Here is an 18,399-nt window from a genome sequence, read left to right on the forward strand (position 1 = left end):
AATGCTGCTCTTTCACTTTTTTCTATGTTTCTAACTAACAAAGTGCAAAAATGTTAGCACAAAGTGCACAAACCCACTTCCATTTATCTGAGCTAAAAAGTAACAAATTGAATAGTATGTGGCGTTGTGGTTATTTTCTTATTACAACCAGAAGAAGGAAACGAAACATGTCTGTGTGCAGCTCTTTATGGTAGAGGAGACACTTACCTAATCTCATTTTTGTAAAAGCTTCTCACCTTTTTATGCTGTGCTTCAGGTTAGTATAGCCGGTATTTTAAATTATAACCTTCTTCCAATAGTGATTTATACTCTAAAGTTAACATTAGGACAGCATAAGAATTTGCTGTATAAATTGGCATTTTGTTTCATGTACAATACATCTTGAAAACTGATCAAATAGGTTTTACTTCATAACATTTTGCAATGCAAGTGTCTTAATAGGAGACAGGTATAGTAAGTTCAGCATATTTGATCTCTGATCTCTGCTTTTATGTAATGTATTTTACGTGATATTTTAATTAATTTTGGTGCTCATGTCTGCATATCTTAGGTATTTGACTCATACTGGAGCCATGTTAGTAAATGTTACTTCTGTTCACTATGGAACTATACCCTGCATTTAGTAATATTTATTATTGTATGATTGTTTTTCTAACTTTTATGCTAATAGTGTCTTCTGTCATGTCTTAAAGGAGTTGTTTTGGACTTAAATATTGATGTCATATGCTCTAGATCAGGCAGTTTTGGAACAGCTGGAGGGCCGCAGGTTGAGCATGCCTGCTCTAGATAGATCATCAATAGTTGATTGTGGGGGTCCAACTATTGACACTCCGTGGTTCAATTGTTGGAAGTGGCTGAGGCACCTGGCCTGTGACTAGTGTTGAGCAAAGCATTCAAAGCGGAATTCGGTCCAAAGTTTAGGAAAACTTTGATTCGAAACAAATCCAAATTTCCTCATGCTTCCTGGTAACTAATCAATTTTTTTTATAAAATGGTGGCTGCACATGTTACAAAGTGAAAATAAGAAGCCCGGGAATGCAGGGTCCCCCATAATGCCATGCAGCCAGCCAATCCACAGATAGCCATCCCCTGTGATGACACAACCGTATAAAACCCTCATCCTGCGCAGTCTCCGCCATTGTCTTGTGAGCTGAGCATAGGGAGAGACGTGGCAAGCACTCATGCGCTAGGGAAAGTATTGCCCAAAATGATTAATAGAAGAATATTGGAGACAGAGAGTACAGGGGCGGTACAGGGAGACTTATGCTGCGTCAGTTTTATTTATGTATTCCTACATCAGCCGTAAATGTAATTCAATACCAATAAGATGGAAGCCTTTATTATTCCACTGCCAGCGGGCCAACCTATACCGTCCAGTCTGCAACCCTTAGGAATTAATTCGGAATGAATCAAATTTCTTGGCTAACTTCGCTCATCTCTACATGTGACATCACGTATGGTCACATGAACTTTGTATAGCTCAGTAACATTCAAATAAATGGAATGGAGCTGCAATTCCAAGTGTCTATGCAATGCACAGCTGTGTGCTGGGGTATACAACCAAAAGGCTGCAGCTAATCATCAGTGGTGCCAAGAATTGAACCTTGACCAATAAGATATTGATGACCTACCTCTTTAATCTTTTTATTTTACCTCTATGTAAATAAAGTGTATTCATTGAACTACAGATAAGGGTTTTTAACTATGTAACTGTGATGTTACCACACTTCTATTATCAGATCCTAAAGCCTTTGGTGAGGAGTGAGAGTGTCCCTGCATCTGCAAGTGGATAAGGTGAGTATTTATTATTATTTTTTAACCCTTGAATGGCTTTTGGTGTACCTGTTTTTAATGGTCGTTAGATGGCTGCACTCTTTTCTAAATGGCTGTTAAAAATGGTCGCATTGATTTCAGTGGGGTCTGTCTAGCTGTGAAAATGGCAAAAAACAGGACATGTCCAATTTTTTGACTGCAATGTGAATAGCCCCTTTGTTTTCAATTAGTTCTAAAAATGGCCGTGTGACAGCCGTTACAAAAGCAGCCATCACACAGCATATGAATGTAGCCTTAGAAACATTACTTCCACAGGTGCCATGCCCTGGCATACAGAGTGCATATGTCTTGGTAACTTCAAACCGTTAAAGGGGTATTCCCTTCACAGACAATAGGATATGCACCCATTGTCTGATATCTGAGGCTCCTTCCACCTCTGGGACACCCACCTACGCTGAGAATGGAGCGGGTAGAGTGATGGCTGGAGGACCCCGGGTTTCCCGGCCACCGTGAAGTGCCCTCCCCATACAAGTGAAAGGTAGCGCACCGCACTTGCGGGGCCACCACTTCCATTTATTTGTATGGAGCCGATGGAAATAGCTGGCTCGGCTATTTTCGGCGGCCCCATAGAAATTAATGGAGCGCGGCTGCACATTGTGCAGTGTGCCCTCTACCACCTTTCCCGCTCCGTTCTCAGTGTATTGTGTATTAGACAATGGGGGCATATCGCTAAGATTGTCTTTGATGGGAATACCCCTTGAAGACCTTGTGATGCCTTTAAGCACCAGGGACTGCACCCCCCGTTACCTACATCCCTGGCCATATTAGCTGTCGCTAGATATAAGCGAAGTTTACAAAACTTTGATTCAGCTGCTTCCTCAAATTTAACAAAGAAATTCGCTTTCTGGTGAATTACTTTGTAACAAAGTGCATTTCTTTCTAAGTAGTGGGAGCAATGATGAGGAATGGCAATTTCACTGCCCCCCATCATTGAACCCCTCGGCATCTGAGATAAAAATTAGGGCTTTCAGGGGTTAATCGTAATTTTTTTAAAAATAAATAATACTCACCTTATCCATTTGAGCACAAAGAGGCCACCACGACCATCTTGATTGAAGATTCCGTGCAAAATCTCATGTGGTGCATGATGATGTCATCACACTGGATGACGTGGTGACAACATACGTCACCGCATAAAAGATTTTGCGTGGGATCTTCAATCAAGATGGCTGCAGCGGCCTCTTTGCACTCAAATGGATAAGGTCAGTATAATTTTAACCATTGTAACCATGAAGCACGAGGAAATTTGACTTTGTAGCAAATTAAATTTTCCCTGAAATTTGGATCAAAGTCCACTTCGGATACTTCAATTCGCTCAACACTAGTTGTCCCCCTAGTATGGCTGAGAAAACCAACACTGAGCAAACACATTTCTCTGTATTCTTATTTTAGGGGCAATGTTCTAATATTCTAAATGTACTTTAAAACAGTTCATCTGCAAAAAAAACCCTATATACAGTATAAGCAGAATGAATGTTATCTACATTCTTAACTTCTATACCAAAAATCCTCTTCTCAGGTTGCCACAGCAGAATGTACATGCACATTGACGTTCTACTGGGTAAGTAAAGGCTGCTGAGATTTACCATAAAGCTTATGATGAAGGTGGAGGTTTGTCAAGTTATAGTATGTGACAGATATACTACATATACTGTAGCACATTTTCATATAATCAAAAAAGATTTGTTAGTCTGTTTTTCTTTCTTTTTCAGCCGGACTTTTCATTGGGGTCTTCGTGAGCAGCAGTGGTAATGGACATCATTTCATATAATTTCCAAAGATATGTGTATAACAATTGTAGACAAATTCATAGCACTGGTACAGGACACTTCATAGTTCATATAGATAAATATCTGTATGAAATGAAATACATATCCTCAACAAATATATACAGTATATGTGTACGTCCCTGAATATACAACTACAAAACTGCCTGATTGAAACGTTAAAAATGAAATAATAAATATTTATTATATCATTAATTGATAAAAACAGGAATCAAAGACTGACACTCATGTAACTGGTGTAACAGGCTAGAGTGTAGCCCCACAGTATGGGGGAGAAGTATATGTCGTATAGCTTGTACTACCTAACCCCACAGTTATTAGTGGAGTGTCGGAGGACGTATTGTTACTACACTCTACAAAAATAGCAGCACTGATAGTATTGGTATTAACCTCAGTGCTACTATAGGACATGTGGATGTATAGGGAGAGGTATAAGCAGTAGAAAGAGTGAAGTGCTTATGCCGCTGTACAGAACACTGGTGAGACCTCACTTGGAGTCTTGTGCGCAGTACTGGAGGCCATATCTCCAGAAGGATATAGATACTCTAGAGAGAGTTCAGAGAAGAGCTACTAAACTAGTACATGGATTGCAGGATAAAACTTACCAGGAAAGGTTAAAGGACCTTAATATGTATAGGTTGGAAGAAAGAAGAGACAGAGGGGATATGATAGAAACTTTTAAATACATAAAGGGAATCAACTCGGTAAAGGAGGAGAGCATATTTAAAAGAAGAAAAACTACCACAAGAGGACACAGTTTTAGATTAGAGGGGCAAAGGTTTAAAAGTAATATAAGGAAGTATTACTTTACTGAGAGAGTAGTGGATGCATGGAATAGCCTTCCTGCAGAAGTGGTAGCTGCAAATACAGTGAAGGGGTTTAAGCATGCATGGGATAGGCATAAGGCTATCCTTCATATAAGATAGGGCCAGGGGCTATCCATAGTATTCAGATATATTGGGCAGACTAGATGGGCCAAATGGTTCTTATCTGCCGACACATTCTATGTTTCTATGTAATAACAGGCAGACACCTTGTCCACTATCCACAAACTGCTAGAACAGGGCTAAAAGGATTATGTCTGTCAAAGGTATACTGCAGCTCACTATGGGCAGAGCTAATTAGCTAGTTGGGACATACTTCCTATCATGTAAACTCCTTGCCTATGTGCCCTCTCTCATCACTGCCCCCGCTCGACGCGTTTCCATGCGGTAGTGAACCAGCACTTCATCAGGAGCAGAGCAGATAGCAAGGTAAGTGGTCATCACATAATAGAATCACTGCACAGAGTGGCGTGCAGCATGGCAGCATTGGTGCTATGACTGCTGTGCTGGCCGCCTGACCGCCGGCTCTAAATGGCTGAGACTCCTCCCCTCAGTAGGTGCAGTCACTGAGGGCAGCCAATTGTAGCGGAGGTGTGTCTAACCTCTCCTCCCGCTGCATGGTGTCCTCATAGGTAAGATGTAGCGCCGCTGAGTAATGTTGCCATTCATTTGATATTGGCAACTTAATATTAGAGTTGAGCGAACACCTGGATGTTCGGGTTCGACGAGTTCGGCCGAACTTTCGAAAAATGTTCGGGTTCGGGATCCGAACTCGACCCGAACTTCATCCCGAACCCGAACCCCATAGAAGTCAATGGGGACCCGAACTTTTGGGCACTAAAAAGGCTGTAAAACACACCCGGAAAGGGCTAGAGGGCTGCAAAAGGCAGCAAAATGTAGTTAAATCCCCTGCAAACAAATGTAGATAGGGAAATGATGAGTTAACATAAAATAAATAAAAATTAAACAATATTAATTGGAGTGAGGTCCCATAGCACAGAATCAGGCTTCAAGTCACCCACCAATGGAGAAGGTCACTTACTATTATTTTGACCACAGCACCCAGACAAAGGAGAGAGGTCCCACAGCAGAGAACCAGGCATCATATCACCCACCACAGGAGTAGGCCACCATTTACTTACTTTGACCCCTACACCCAGACGGAGGAGAGAGGTTACACAGCAGAGAATCAGGCATTTAGATCACCCACCACAGGAGTAGGCCACCATTGAATCAGACCCCGGCAACCATGTCAGATGGCACAAGCATAAGCTTTATATCAATCAGCACAGGAGAAGGCGACTTTGACAGACTTTGACCCCTACACCCGGACGGAGGAGAGAGGTTTCAAAGCAGAGAATCAGGCATTTAGATCACCCACCACAGGAGTAGGCCCCAATTTAATGGGACCCCCGGCAACCATGTCAGATGGCACAACCATCAGCTTCATATCAATCAGCACAGGAGAAGGCGACTTTGAAAGACTTTGACCCCTACACCCAGACGGAGGAGAGAGGTTTCACAGCAGAGAATCAGGCATTTAGATCACCCACCACAGGAGTAGGCCCCCATTGAATCAGACCCTGGCAACCATGTCAGATGGCACAACCATCAGCTTTATATCAATCAGCACAGGAGAAGGCGACTTTGAAAGACTTTGACCCCTACACCCAGATGGAGGAGAGAGGTTTCACAGCAGAGAATCAGGCATCATATCAACCACCACAGGAGAATCCACCATTTAGTTACTTTGACCCCTGCACCCAGGAAGAGGAGAGAGGCACCACAGCACATATTCTGGCATCATATCAGCCACCACAGGAGAAGCCACCATTGAGTTACTTTGACCCCCGCACCCAGGAAGAGGAGAGAGGCACCACAGCACATATTCTGGCATCATATCAGCCACCACAGGAGAAGCCACCATTGAGTTACTTTGACCCCCGCACCCAGGAAGAGGAGAGAGGCACCACAGCACATATTCTGGCATCATATCAGCCACCACAGGAGAAGCCACCATTGAGTTACTTTGACCCCTGCACCCAGGAAGAGGAGAGAGGCCCCACAGCACATATTCTGGCATCATATCAGCCACCACAGGAGAAGCCACCATTTAGTTACTTTGACCCCTTCACCCAAACAGAGGAGAGAGGTTCCACATCAGAGAATCAGGCATCATATCAACCACCACAGGAGTAGGCCACAATTTAATGGGACCCCGGCAACCATGTCAGATGGCACAACCATCAGCTTCATATCAATCAGCACAGGAGAAGGCGACTTTGAAAGACTTTGACCCCTACACCCAGACGGAGGAGAGAGGTTTCACAGCAGAGAATCAGGCATTTAGATCACCCACCACAGGAGTAGGCCCCCATTGAATCAGACCCTGGCAACCATGTCAGATGGCACAACCATCAGCTTTATATCAATCAGCACAGGAGAAGCCACCATTGAGTTACTTTGACCCCTGCACCCAGGAAGAGGAGAGAGGCCCCACAGCACATATTCTGGCATCATATCAGCCACCACAGGAGAAGCCACCATTGAGTTACTTTGACCCCCGCACCCAGGAAGAGGAGAGAGGCACCACAGCACATATTCTGGCATCATACTAACCACCACAGGAGAAACCACCATTGAGTTACTTTGACCCCTGCACCCAGGAAGAGGAGAGAGGCCCCACAGCACATATTCTGGCATCATATCAGCCACCACAGGAGAAGCCACCATTGAGTTACTTTGACCCCCGCACCCAGGAAGAGGAGAGAGGCACCACAGCACATATTCTGGCATCATATCAGCCACCACAGGAGAAGCCACCATTGAGTTACTTTGACCCCTGCACCCAGGAAGAGGAGAGAGGCCCCACAGCACATATTCTGGCATCATACTAACCACCACAGGAGAAGCCACCATTGAGTTACTTTGACCCCCGCACCCAGGAAGAGGAGAGAGGCCCCACAGCACATATTCTGGCATCATATCAGCCACCACAGGAGAAGCCACCATTGAGTTACTTTGACCCCCGCACCCAGGAAGAGGAGAGAGGCACCACAGCACATATTCTGGCATCATATCAGCCACCACAGGAGAAGCCATTATTGAGTTACTTTGACCCCCGCACCCAGGAAGAGGAGAGAGGCACCACAGCACATATTCAGGCATCATATCACACACCACAGGAGAAGGCCTCTTTCAGTGATTTAGGCCTTTGGACCCAGACAGAGGAGAGAGGCACCACAGCACATATTCTGGCATCATATCAGCCACCACAGGAGAAGCCACCATTGAGTTACTTTGACCCCTGCACCCAGGAAGAGGAGAGAGGCCCCACAGCACATATTCTGGCATCATATCAGCCACCACAGGAGAAGCCACCATTTAGTTACTTTGACCCCTGCACCCAGGAAGAGGAGAGAGGCACCACAGCACATATTCTGGCATCATATCAGCCACCACAGGAGAAGCCACCATTTAGTTACTTTGACCCCTTCACCCAAACAGAGGAGAGAGGTTCCACATCAGAGAATCAGGCATCATATCAACCACCACAGGAGTAGGCCACAATTTAGTTTATTTGACCCCTGCACCCAGGAAGAGGAGAGAGGCCCCACAGCACATATTCTGGCATCATATCACACACCACAGGAGAAGGCCTCTTTCAGTGATTTAGGCCTTTGGACCCAGACAGAGGAGAGAGGTCAGAGATTAGCTTCATATCCCCCAGCACAGCAGAAGACCGCTTTATTTGACTTAGGCCTCAGCACCCAGACAGAAGACAGAGGTAGCATGGCAGAGGTTATGGCTTCATGTCACCCGTTAGTTTAACCGGCCACTTTCATCTGGTTAGGCCCCGGCGCCCAGACAGAGAAGAGTTTCATTCAACTGTGGGTTTCATAAAATTTGTATCAAATAAAGAAGTGGCCCGTAGCACAACAAGACATGTTTTAGGCAGTTAATAAGGACTACTCTGCACAAGGGAGGGACAGGTCCTGTGGGATCCATGCCTGGTTCATCTTTATGAAGGTCAGCTTGTCCACGTTGGCTGTGGACAGGCGGCTGCGCTTGTCAGTAATGACGCCCCCTGCCGTGCTGAATACGCGTTCAGATAAAACGCTGGCCGCCGGGCAGGAAAGCACCTCCAAGGCATAACATGCTAACTCTGGCCACGTGGACAATTTCGAAACCCAGTAGTTGAATGGGGCCGAACCATCCGTCAGGATGTGGAGGGGTGTGCAGACATACTGTTCAACCATGTTAGTGAAATGCTGCCTCCTGCTAACACGTTCCGTATCAGGTGTCGGTGCAGATAGCTGTGGCGTGGAGACAAAACTTTTCCACATTTCTGCCATGCTAACCCTGCCCTCAGATGAGCTGGCCGTGACACAGCTGCGTTGGCGACCTCTTGCCACTCCTCTGCCTTCACCTTCCACCTGTTCCCCTGTGACATGTGGGAATGCTCTCAAGAGCGCCTCTATCAGCGTGCGCTTGTACTCGCGCATCTTACGGTCGCGCTCCAGTTCAGGAATTAAAGTGGGCACATTGTCTTTATACCGGGGATCCAGCAGGGTGGCCACCCAGTAGTCTGCACACGTTAAAACGTGGGCAACTCTGCTGTCGTTGCGCAGGCATTGGAGCATATATTCGCTCATGTGGGCCAGGCTACCCATGGGTAAGGACAAGCTGTCCTCTGTGGGAGGCGTATCGTCATCGTCCACCGTATCCCCCCAGCCACGCACCAGTGATGGGCCTGGGCTGCCACCCCGCTGTGAACTTGCGTCATCCTCGTCCCCCTCCACCTCCTCCTCCTCATCCTCCTCGTCCTCCAGTACAGTGCCTTGGCTGGCGACTTGTGAACCTGTCCTCTGCTGCTTAAACAAACCTCCCTCTGAGCCACTTCGAACAGACTGGCCCGAAAGTGTTAGAAACGAGCCCTCATCCTCCTCCTCCTCCTCCACCTGGGCCACCTCCTCTAACATCATTGCCCTAAGTGTTTTCTCAAGGAGACATAGAAGTGGTATTGTAACGCTGATAACAGTGTCATCGCCACTGGTGGAGTACTCGAAACAGCGCAGCAGGGCACACAGGTCTCGCATGGAGGCCCAATCATTGGTGGTGAAGTGGTGCTGTTCGGCAGTACGACTGACGCGAGCGTGCTGCAGCTGAAACTCCACTATGGCCTGCTGCTGCTCGCACAGTCTCTCTAGCATGTGCAAGGTGGAGTTCCACCGGGTGGGCACGTCGCATATGAGGCGGTGAGCGGGAAGGCCGAAGTTCCGCTGTAGCGCAGACAGGCGAGCAGCGGCAGGATGTGAACGGCGGAAGCGCGCACAGACGGCCCGCACTTTATGCAGCAGCTCTGACATGTTGGGGTAGTGGTGAATGAACCTCTGCACCACCAAGTTCAGCACATGCGCCAGGCAAGGGATGTGCGTCAAACCGGCTAGTCCCAGAGCTGCCACGAGATTTCGCCCATTATCGCATACCACCAGGCCTGGCTTGAGGCCCACCGGCAGAAACCACTCGTCGGTCTGTTGTTCAATACCCCGCCACAACTCCTTTGCGCTGTGGGGCCTGTCCCCCAAACATATGAGTTTCAGAATGACCTGCTGACGTTTACCCCGGGCTGTGCTGAAGTTGGTGGTGAAGGTGTGTGGCTGACCGGATGAGCTGGTGGAAGCAGTGGAGGAGGAAGCCGAGTAGGAGGAGGAGGCTACAGGAGGCAGAGAATGATGCCCTGCGATCCTAGGGGGCGGAAGGACGTGCGCCAAGGAACTGTCCGCCGGGGGCCCAGCCGCCACTACATTCATCCAGTGTGCAGTTAGTGAGATATAGCGTCCCTGGCCGTGCTTACTGGTCCACGTATCTGTGGTTAGGTGGACCTTGCCACAAATGGCGTTGCGCAGTGCACACTTGATTTTATCGGACACTTGCATGTGCAGGGAAGGCACGGCTGTCTTGGAGAAGTAGTGGCGGCTGGGAACCACATACTGCGGGACAGCCATGGCCATCAGCTGTTTGAAGCTGTCTGTGTCCACCAGCCGGAATGACAGCATTTCAAAGGCCAGCAGTTTAGAAATGCTGGCGTTCAGGCCAAGGGCTCGAGGGTGACTCGGGGGGAATTTGCGCTTCCTCTCTAAGGTTTGAGATATTGAGAGCTGAACGCTGCTGTGTGATATAGTGGAGACGCTAGTTGACGGTGGCGGTGGTGGTGGTGTCGGTGGCACATCCTCTGTTTGCTGCTCGGCAGGTGGCAACATTCCTCTCGAGGCGGAAGCCGAGGCAGCAGCGGTAGAGGGAGCAGGGGGAGCCTCAGCGAGTGCCTGGTTTTTAAGGTGTGTACCCCACTGCAGTTCATGCTTTGCATGTAGATGCCTGGTCATGCAGGTTGTGCTGAGGTTCAGAACGTTAATGCCTCGCCTCAGGCTCTGATGGCAGAGCGTGCAAGTCACTCGGGTCTTGTCGGTAGGACATTGTTTAAAGAAGTGCCATGCCAGGGAACTCTTTGAAGCTGCCTTTGTGGGGCTGGGTCCCTGTTGGCGATGTCCAGTAGCAGGCGAACTCTGGGGGCGGCGGCTCGTCTGCTTTGGCCCCCTGCTCCCTCTTTGGCTTCGCTGTTGTCTCGGTCTCACCACTACCTCTTCCTCTGAACTGTGAAAGTCATCGCCACGACCTTCAGTCCATGTGGGGTCTAAGACCTCATCGTCCTCTGCATCGTCTTCCACCCAGTCTCCCTCCCTGACCTCCTCCTGTTCAGTCTGCACACTGCAAAAAGACGCGGCAGTGGGCACCTGTGTTTCGTCATCATCAGAGAGTCGGTGACTCTGCTGTGGTGGTATTCCCATGTCCTCTTCATCTGGAGACATAAGTGGTTGTGCGTCAGTGCATGGTATGTCTTCCTCCACAGGGGAAGGGCTAGGTGGACGCCCCTGGGAAACCCTGGAAGCAGAGTCTTCAAACAGAAGAAGAGACTGCTGCATAACTTGTGGCTCAGACCGTTTCCCTGATATGCTTGGGGGTGATGTGACAGACTGATGGGCTTGGTTTTCAGGTGCCACCTGTGCGCTTTCCGCAGAAGACTGGGTGGAAGACCATGTGGTGAACGTGCTGGAAGCACTGTCGGCCACCCAATCGATTAATGCCTGTACCTGCTCAGGCCTTACCATCCTAAGAGCGGCATTGGGCCCCACGAGATATTGCGGTACATTCTGCCGGCTAGTTGAGGGAGTTCGTTCCCTACTGTGTGCGCCTGGGGCCGAACGGCCACGTCCTCTACCAGCAACAGAGGCTCCACGGACACCACCACGACCGCGTCCTCGTCCCTTAATAGTATTTTTCTTCATTGTTGCGATTCAACTCGCACCACAATGAAATATATTATTTTTTATAAGCAAAATCCCCTCACTGGAATACTTTCAGTCTTTTGACTGTATGGATTACAGATGGAATGACTGTTATATGTGAGTACCGCTTTCTTTGACAGATTCTAGTATGGGTACATATATGTTTTCCCAACCCCAGCACATTAGTTTGCTAATTCCAGATGTATGAAACGCAGGCCTAACTGTATCTAGTATATTGAACGCCAGATAAACTAACTTGGCCTTTTTTAAATAAAAAAAATTCCCTCACTGGAATACTTTCAGTCTTTTGACTGTATGGATTACAGATGGAATGACTGTTATATGTGAGTACCGCTTTCTTTGACAGATTCTAGTATGGGTACATATATGTTTTCCCAACCCCAGCACATTAGTTTGCTAATTCCAGATGTATGAAACGCAGGCCTAACTGTATCTAGTATATTGAACGCCAGATAAACTAACTTGGCCTTTTTTAAATAAAAAAAATTCCCTCACTGGAATACTTTCAGTCTTTTGACTGTATGGATTACAGATGGAATGACTGTTATATGTGAGTACCGCTTTCTTTGACAGATTCTAGTATGGGTACATATATGTTTTCCCAACCCCAGCACATTAGTTTGCTAATTCCAGATGTATGAAACGCAGGCCTAACTGTATCTAGTATATTGAACGCCAGATAAACTAACTTGGCCTTTTTTAAATAAAAAAAATCCCCTCACTGGAATACTTTCAGTCTTTTGACTGTATGGATTACAGATGGAATGACTGTTATATGTGAGTACCGCTTTCTTTGACAGATTCTAGTATGGGTACATATATGTTTTCCCAACCCCAGCACATTAGTTTGCTAATTCCAGATGTATGAAACGCAGGCCTAACTGGATCTAGTATATTGAACGCCAGATAAACTAACTTGGCCTTTTTTAAATAAAAAAAATCCCCTCACTGGAATACTTTCAGTCTTTTGACTGTATGGATTACAGATGGAATGACTGTTATATGTGAGTACCGCTTTCTTTGACAGATTCTAGTATGGGTACATATATGTTTTCCCAACCCCAGCACATTAGTTTGCTAATTCCAGATGTATGAAACGCAGGCCTAACTGTATCTAGTATATTGAACGCCAGATAAACTAACTTGGCCTTTTTTAAATAAAAAAAATCCCCTCACTGGAATACTTTCAGTCTTTTGACTGTATGGATTACAGATGGAATGACTGTTATATGTGAGTACCGCTTTCTTTGACAGATTCTAGTATGGGTACATATATGTTTTCCCAACCCCAGCACATTAGTTTGCTAATTCCAGATGTATGAAACGCAGGCCTAACTGTATCTAGTATATTGAACGCCAGATAAACTAACTTGGCCTTTTTTAAATAAAAAAAATTCCCTCACTGGAATACTTTCAGTCTTTTGACTGTATGGATTACAGATGGAATGACTGTTATATGTGAGTACCGCTTTCTTTGACAGATTCTAGTATGGGTACATATATGTTTTCCCAACCCCAGCACATTAGTTTGCTAATTCCAGATGTATGAAACGCAGGCCTAACTGTATCTAGTATATTGAACGCCAGATAAACTAACTTGGCCTTTTTTAAATAAAAAAATTCCCTCACTGGAATACTTTCAGTCTTTTGACTGTATGGATTACAGATGGAATGACTGTTATATGTGAGTACCGCTTTCTTTGACAGATTCTAGTATGGGTACATATATGTTTTCCCAACCCCAGCACATTAGTTTGCTAATTCCAGATGTATGAAACGCAGGCCTAACTGTATCTAGTATATTGAACGCCAGATAAACTAACTTGGCCTTTTTTAAATAAAAAAAAAATTCCCTCACTGGAATACTTTCAGTCTTTTGACTGTATGGATTACAGATGGAATGACTGTTATATGTGAGTACCGCTTTCTTTGACAGATTCTAGTATGGGTACATATATGTTTTCCCAACCCCAGCACATTAGTTTGCTAATTCCAGATGTATGAAACGCAGGCCTAACTGTATCTAGCATATTGAACGCCAGATAAACTAACTTGGCCTTTTTTAAATAAAAAAAATCCCCTCACTGGAATACTTTCAGTCTTTTGACTGTATGGATTACAGATGGAATGACTGTTATATGTGAGTACCGCTTTCTTTGACAGATTCTAGTATGGGTACATATATGTTTTCCCAACCCCAGCACATTAGTTTGCTAATTCCAGATGTATGAAACGCAGGCCTAACTGTATCTAGTATATTGAACGCCAGATAAACTAACTTGGCCTTTTTTAAATAAAAAAAATTCCCTCACTGGAATACTTTCAGTCTTTTGACTGTATGGATTACAGATGGAATGACTGTTATATGTGAGTACCGCTTTCTTTGACAGATTCTAGTATGGGTACATATATGTTTTCCCAACCCCAGCACATTAGTTTGCTAATTCCAGATGTATGAAACGCAGGCCTAACTGTATCTAGTATATTGAACGCCAGATAAACTAACTTGGCCTTTTTTAAATAAAAAAAATTCCCTCACTGGAATACTTTCAGTCTTTTGACTGTATGGATTACAGATGGAATGACTGTTATATGTGAGTACCGCTTTCTTTGACAGATTCTAGTATGGGTACATATATGTTTTCCCAACCCCAGCACATTAGTTTGCTAATTCCAGATGTATGAAACGCAGGCCTAACTGTTTCTAGTATATTGAACGCCAGATAAACTAACTTGGCCTTTTTTAAATAAAAAAAATCCCCTCACTGGAATACTTTCAGTCTTTTGACTGTATGGATTACAGATGGAATGACTGTTATATGTGAGTACCCGCTTTCTTTGACAGATTCTAGTATGGGTACATATATGTTTTCCCAACCCCAGCACATTAGTTTGCTAATTCCAGATGTATGAAACGCAGGCCTAACTGTATCTAGTATATTGAACGCCAGATAAACTAACTTGGCCTTTTTTAAATAAAAAAAAAATTCCCTCACTGGAATACTTTCAGTCTTTTGACTGTATGGATTACAGATGGAATGACTGTTATATGTGAGTACCGCTTTCTTTGACAGATTCTAGTATGGGTACATATATGTTTTCCCAACCCCAGCACATTAGTTTGCTAATTCCAGATGTATGAAACGCAGGCCTAACTGTATCTAGTATATTGAACGCCAGATAAACTAACTTGGCCTTTTTTAAATAAAAAAAATCCCCTCACTGGAATACTTTCAGTCTTTTGACTGTATGGATTACAGATGGAATGACTGTTATATGTGAGTACCGCTTTCTTTGACAGATTCTAGTATGGGTACATATATGTTTTCCCAACCCCAGCACATTAGTTTGCTAATTCCAGATGTATGAAACGCAGGCCTAACTGTATCTAGTATATTGAACGCCAGATAAACTAACTTGGCCTTTTTTAAATAAAAAAAATTCCCTCACTGGAATACTTTCAGTCTTTTGACTGTATGGATTACAGATGGAATGACTGTTATATGTGAGTACCGCTTTCTTTGACAGATTCTAGTATGGGTACATATATGTTTTCCCAACCCCAGCACATTAGTTTGCTAATTCCAGATGTATGAAACGCAGGCCTAACTGTATCTAGTATATTGAACGCCAGATAAACTAACTTGGCCTTTTTTAAATAAAAAAAATTCCCTCACTGGAATACTTTCAGTCTTTTGACTGTATGGATTACAGATGGAATGACTGTTATATGTGAGTACCGCTTTCTTTGACAGATTCTAGTATGGGTACATATATGTTTTCCCAACCCCAGCACATTAGTTTGCTAATTCCAGATGTATGAAACGCAGGCCTAACTGTATCTAGTATATTGAACGCCAGATAAACTAACTTGGCCTTTTTTAAATAAAAAAAATTCCCTCACTGGAATACTTTCAGTCTTTTGACTGTATGGATTACAGATGGAATGACTGTTATATGTGAGTACCGCTTTCTTTGACAGATTCTAGTATGGGTACATATATGTTTTCCCAACCCCAGCACATTAGTTTGCTAATTCCAGATGTATGAAACGCAGGCCTAACTGTATCTAGTATATTGAACGCCAGATAAACTAACTTGGCCTTTTTTAAATAAAAAAAATCCCCTCACTGGAATACTTTCAGTCTTTTGACTGTATGGATTACAGATGGAATGACTGTTATATGTGAGTACCGCTTTCTTTGACAGATTCTAGTATGGGTACATATATGTTTTCCCAACCCCAGCACATTAGTTTGCTAATTCCAGATGTATGAAACGCAGGCCTAACTGGATCTAGTATATTGAACGCCAGATAAACTAACTTGGCCTTTTTTAAATAAAAAAAATCCCCTCACTGGAATACTTTCAGTCTTTTGACTGTATGGATTACAGATGGAATGACTGTTATATGTGAGTACCGCTTTCTTTGACAGATTCTAGTATGGGTACATATATGTTTTCCCAACCCCAGCACATTAGTTTGCTAATTCCAGATGTATGAAACGCAGGCCTAACTGTATCTAGTATATTGAACGCCAGATAAACTAACTTGGCCTTTTTTAAATAAAAAAAATCCCCTCACTGGAATACTTTCAGTCTTTTGACTGTATGGATTACAGATGGAATGACTGTTATATGTGAGTACCGCTTTCTTTGACAGATTCTAGTATGGGTACATATATGTTTTCCCAACCCCAGCACATTAGTTTGCTAATTCCAGATGTATGAAACGCAGGCCTAACTGTATCTAGTATATTGAACGCCAGATAAACTAACTTGGCCTTTTTTAAATAAAAAAAAAATTCCCTCACTGGAATACTTTCAGTCTTTTGACTGTATGGATTACAGATGGAATGACTGTTATATGTGAGTACCGCTTTCTTTGACAGATTCTAGTATGGGTACATATATGTTTTCCCAACCCCAGCACATTAGTTTGCTAATTCCAGATGTATGAAACGCAGGCCTAACTGTATCTAGTATATTGAACGCCAGATAAACTAACTTGGCCTTTTTTAAATAAAAAAAATTCCCTCACTGGAATACTTTCAGTCTTTTGACTGTATGGATTACAGATGGAATGACTGTTATATGTGAGTACCGCTTTCTTTGACAGATTCTAGTATGGGTACATATATGTTTTCCCAACCCCAGCACATTAGTTTGCTAATTCCAGATGTATGAAACGCAGGCCTAACTGTATCTAGTATATTGAACGCCAGATAAACTAACTTGGCCTTTTTTAAATAAAAAAAATTCCCTCACTGGAATACTTTCAGTCTTTTGACTGTATGGATTACAGATGGAATGACTGTTATATGTGAGTACCGCTTTCTTTGACAGATTCTAGTATGGGTACATATATGTTTTCCCAACCCCAGCACATTAGTTTGCTAATTCCAGATGTATGAAACGCAGGCCTAACTGTATCTAGTATATTGAACGCCAGATAAACTAACTTGGCCTTTTTTAAATAAAAAAAATTCCCTCACTGGAATACTTTCAGTCTTTTGACTGTATGGATTACAGATGGAATGACTGTTATATGTGAGTACCGCTTTCTTTGACAGATTCTAGTATGGGTACATATATGTTTTCCCAACCCCAGCACATTAGTTTGCTAATTCCAGATGTATGAAACGCAGGCCTAACTGTATCTAGTATATTGAACGCCAGATAAACTAACTTGGCCTTTTTTAAATAAAAAAAATCCCCTCACTGGAATACTTTCAGTCTTTTGACTGTATGGATTACAGATGGAATGACTGTTATATGTGAGTACCGCTTTCTTTGACAGATTCTAGTATGGGTACATATATGTTTTCCCAACCCCAGCACATTAGTTTGCTAATTCCAGATGTATGAAACGCAGGCCTAACTGTATCTAGTATATTGAACGCCAGATAAACTAACTTGGCCTTTTTTAAATAAAAAAAATCCCCTCACTGGAATACTTTCAGTCTTTTGACTGTATGGATTACAGATGGAATGACTGTTATATGTGAGTACCGCTTTCTTTGACAGATTCTAGTATGGGTACATATATGTTTTCCCAACCCCAGCACATTAGTTTGCTAATTCCAGATGTATGAAACGCAGGCCTAACTGTATCTAGTATATTGAACGCCAGATAAACTAACTTGGCCTTTTTTAAATAAAAAAAAAATTCCCTCACTGGAATACTTTCAGTCTTTTGACTGTATGGATTACAGATGGAATGACTGTTATATGTGAGTACCGCTTTCTTTGACAGATTCTAGTATGGGTACATATATGTTTTCCCAACCCCAGCACATTAGTTTGCTAATTCCAGATGTATGAAACGCAGGCCTAACTGTATCTAGTATATTGAACGCCAGATAAACTAACTTGGCCTTTTTTAAATAAAAAAAATTCCCTCACTGGAATACTTTCAGTCTTTTGACTGTATGGATTACAGATGGAATGACTGTTATATGTGAGTACCGCTTTCTTTGACAGATTCTAGTATGGGTACATATATGTTTTCCCAACCCCAGCACATTAGTTTGCTAATTCCAGATGTATGAAACGCAGGCCTAACTGTATCTAGTATATTGAACGCCA

General features: G+C 43.8%; 1 protein-coding gene across 1 annotated transcript in view; it reads left to right on the forward strand.

The window, feature by feature from the left end:
* The first annotated feature begins 223 nt into the window (after positions 1-223).
* Positions 224-18,399, forward strand: part of LOC120990831 — a 30,828-nt gene continuing 12,652 nt past the window's right edge. The window contains exons 1-5 of the mRNA XM_040419733.1: positions 224-256; positions 922-926; positions 1,730-1,794; positions 3,353-3,394; positions 3,546-3,581. Coding sequence (XP_040275667.1) covers positions 3,367-3,394; positions 3,546-3,581 — 64 coding nt within the window. The 5' untranslated portion in view covers positions 224-256; positions 922-926; positions 1,730-1,794; positions 3,353-3,366. The remainder of the gene's footprint in view (positions 257-921; positions 927-1,729; positions 1,795-3,352; positions 3,395-3,545; positions 3,582-18,399) is intronic.

Source organism: Bufo bufo, chromosome 2, assembly GCF_905171765.1.
Source record: "Bufo bufo chromosome 2, aBufBuf1.1, whole genome shotgun sequence".
Classification (NCBI taxonomy): Eukaryota; Metazoa; Chordata; class Amphibia; order Anura; family Bufonidae; genus Bufo; species Bufo bufo.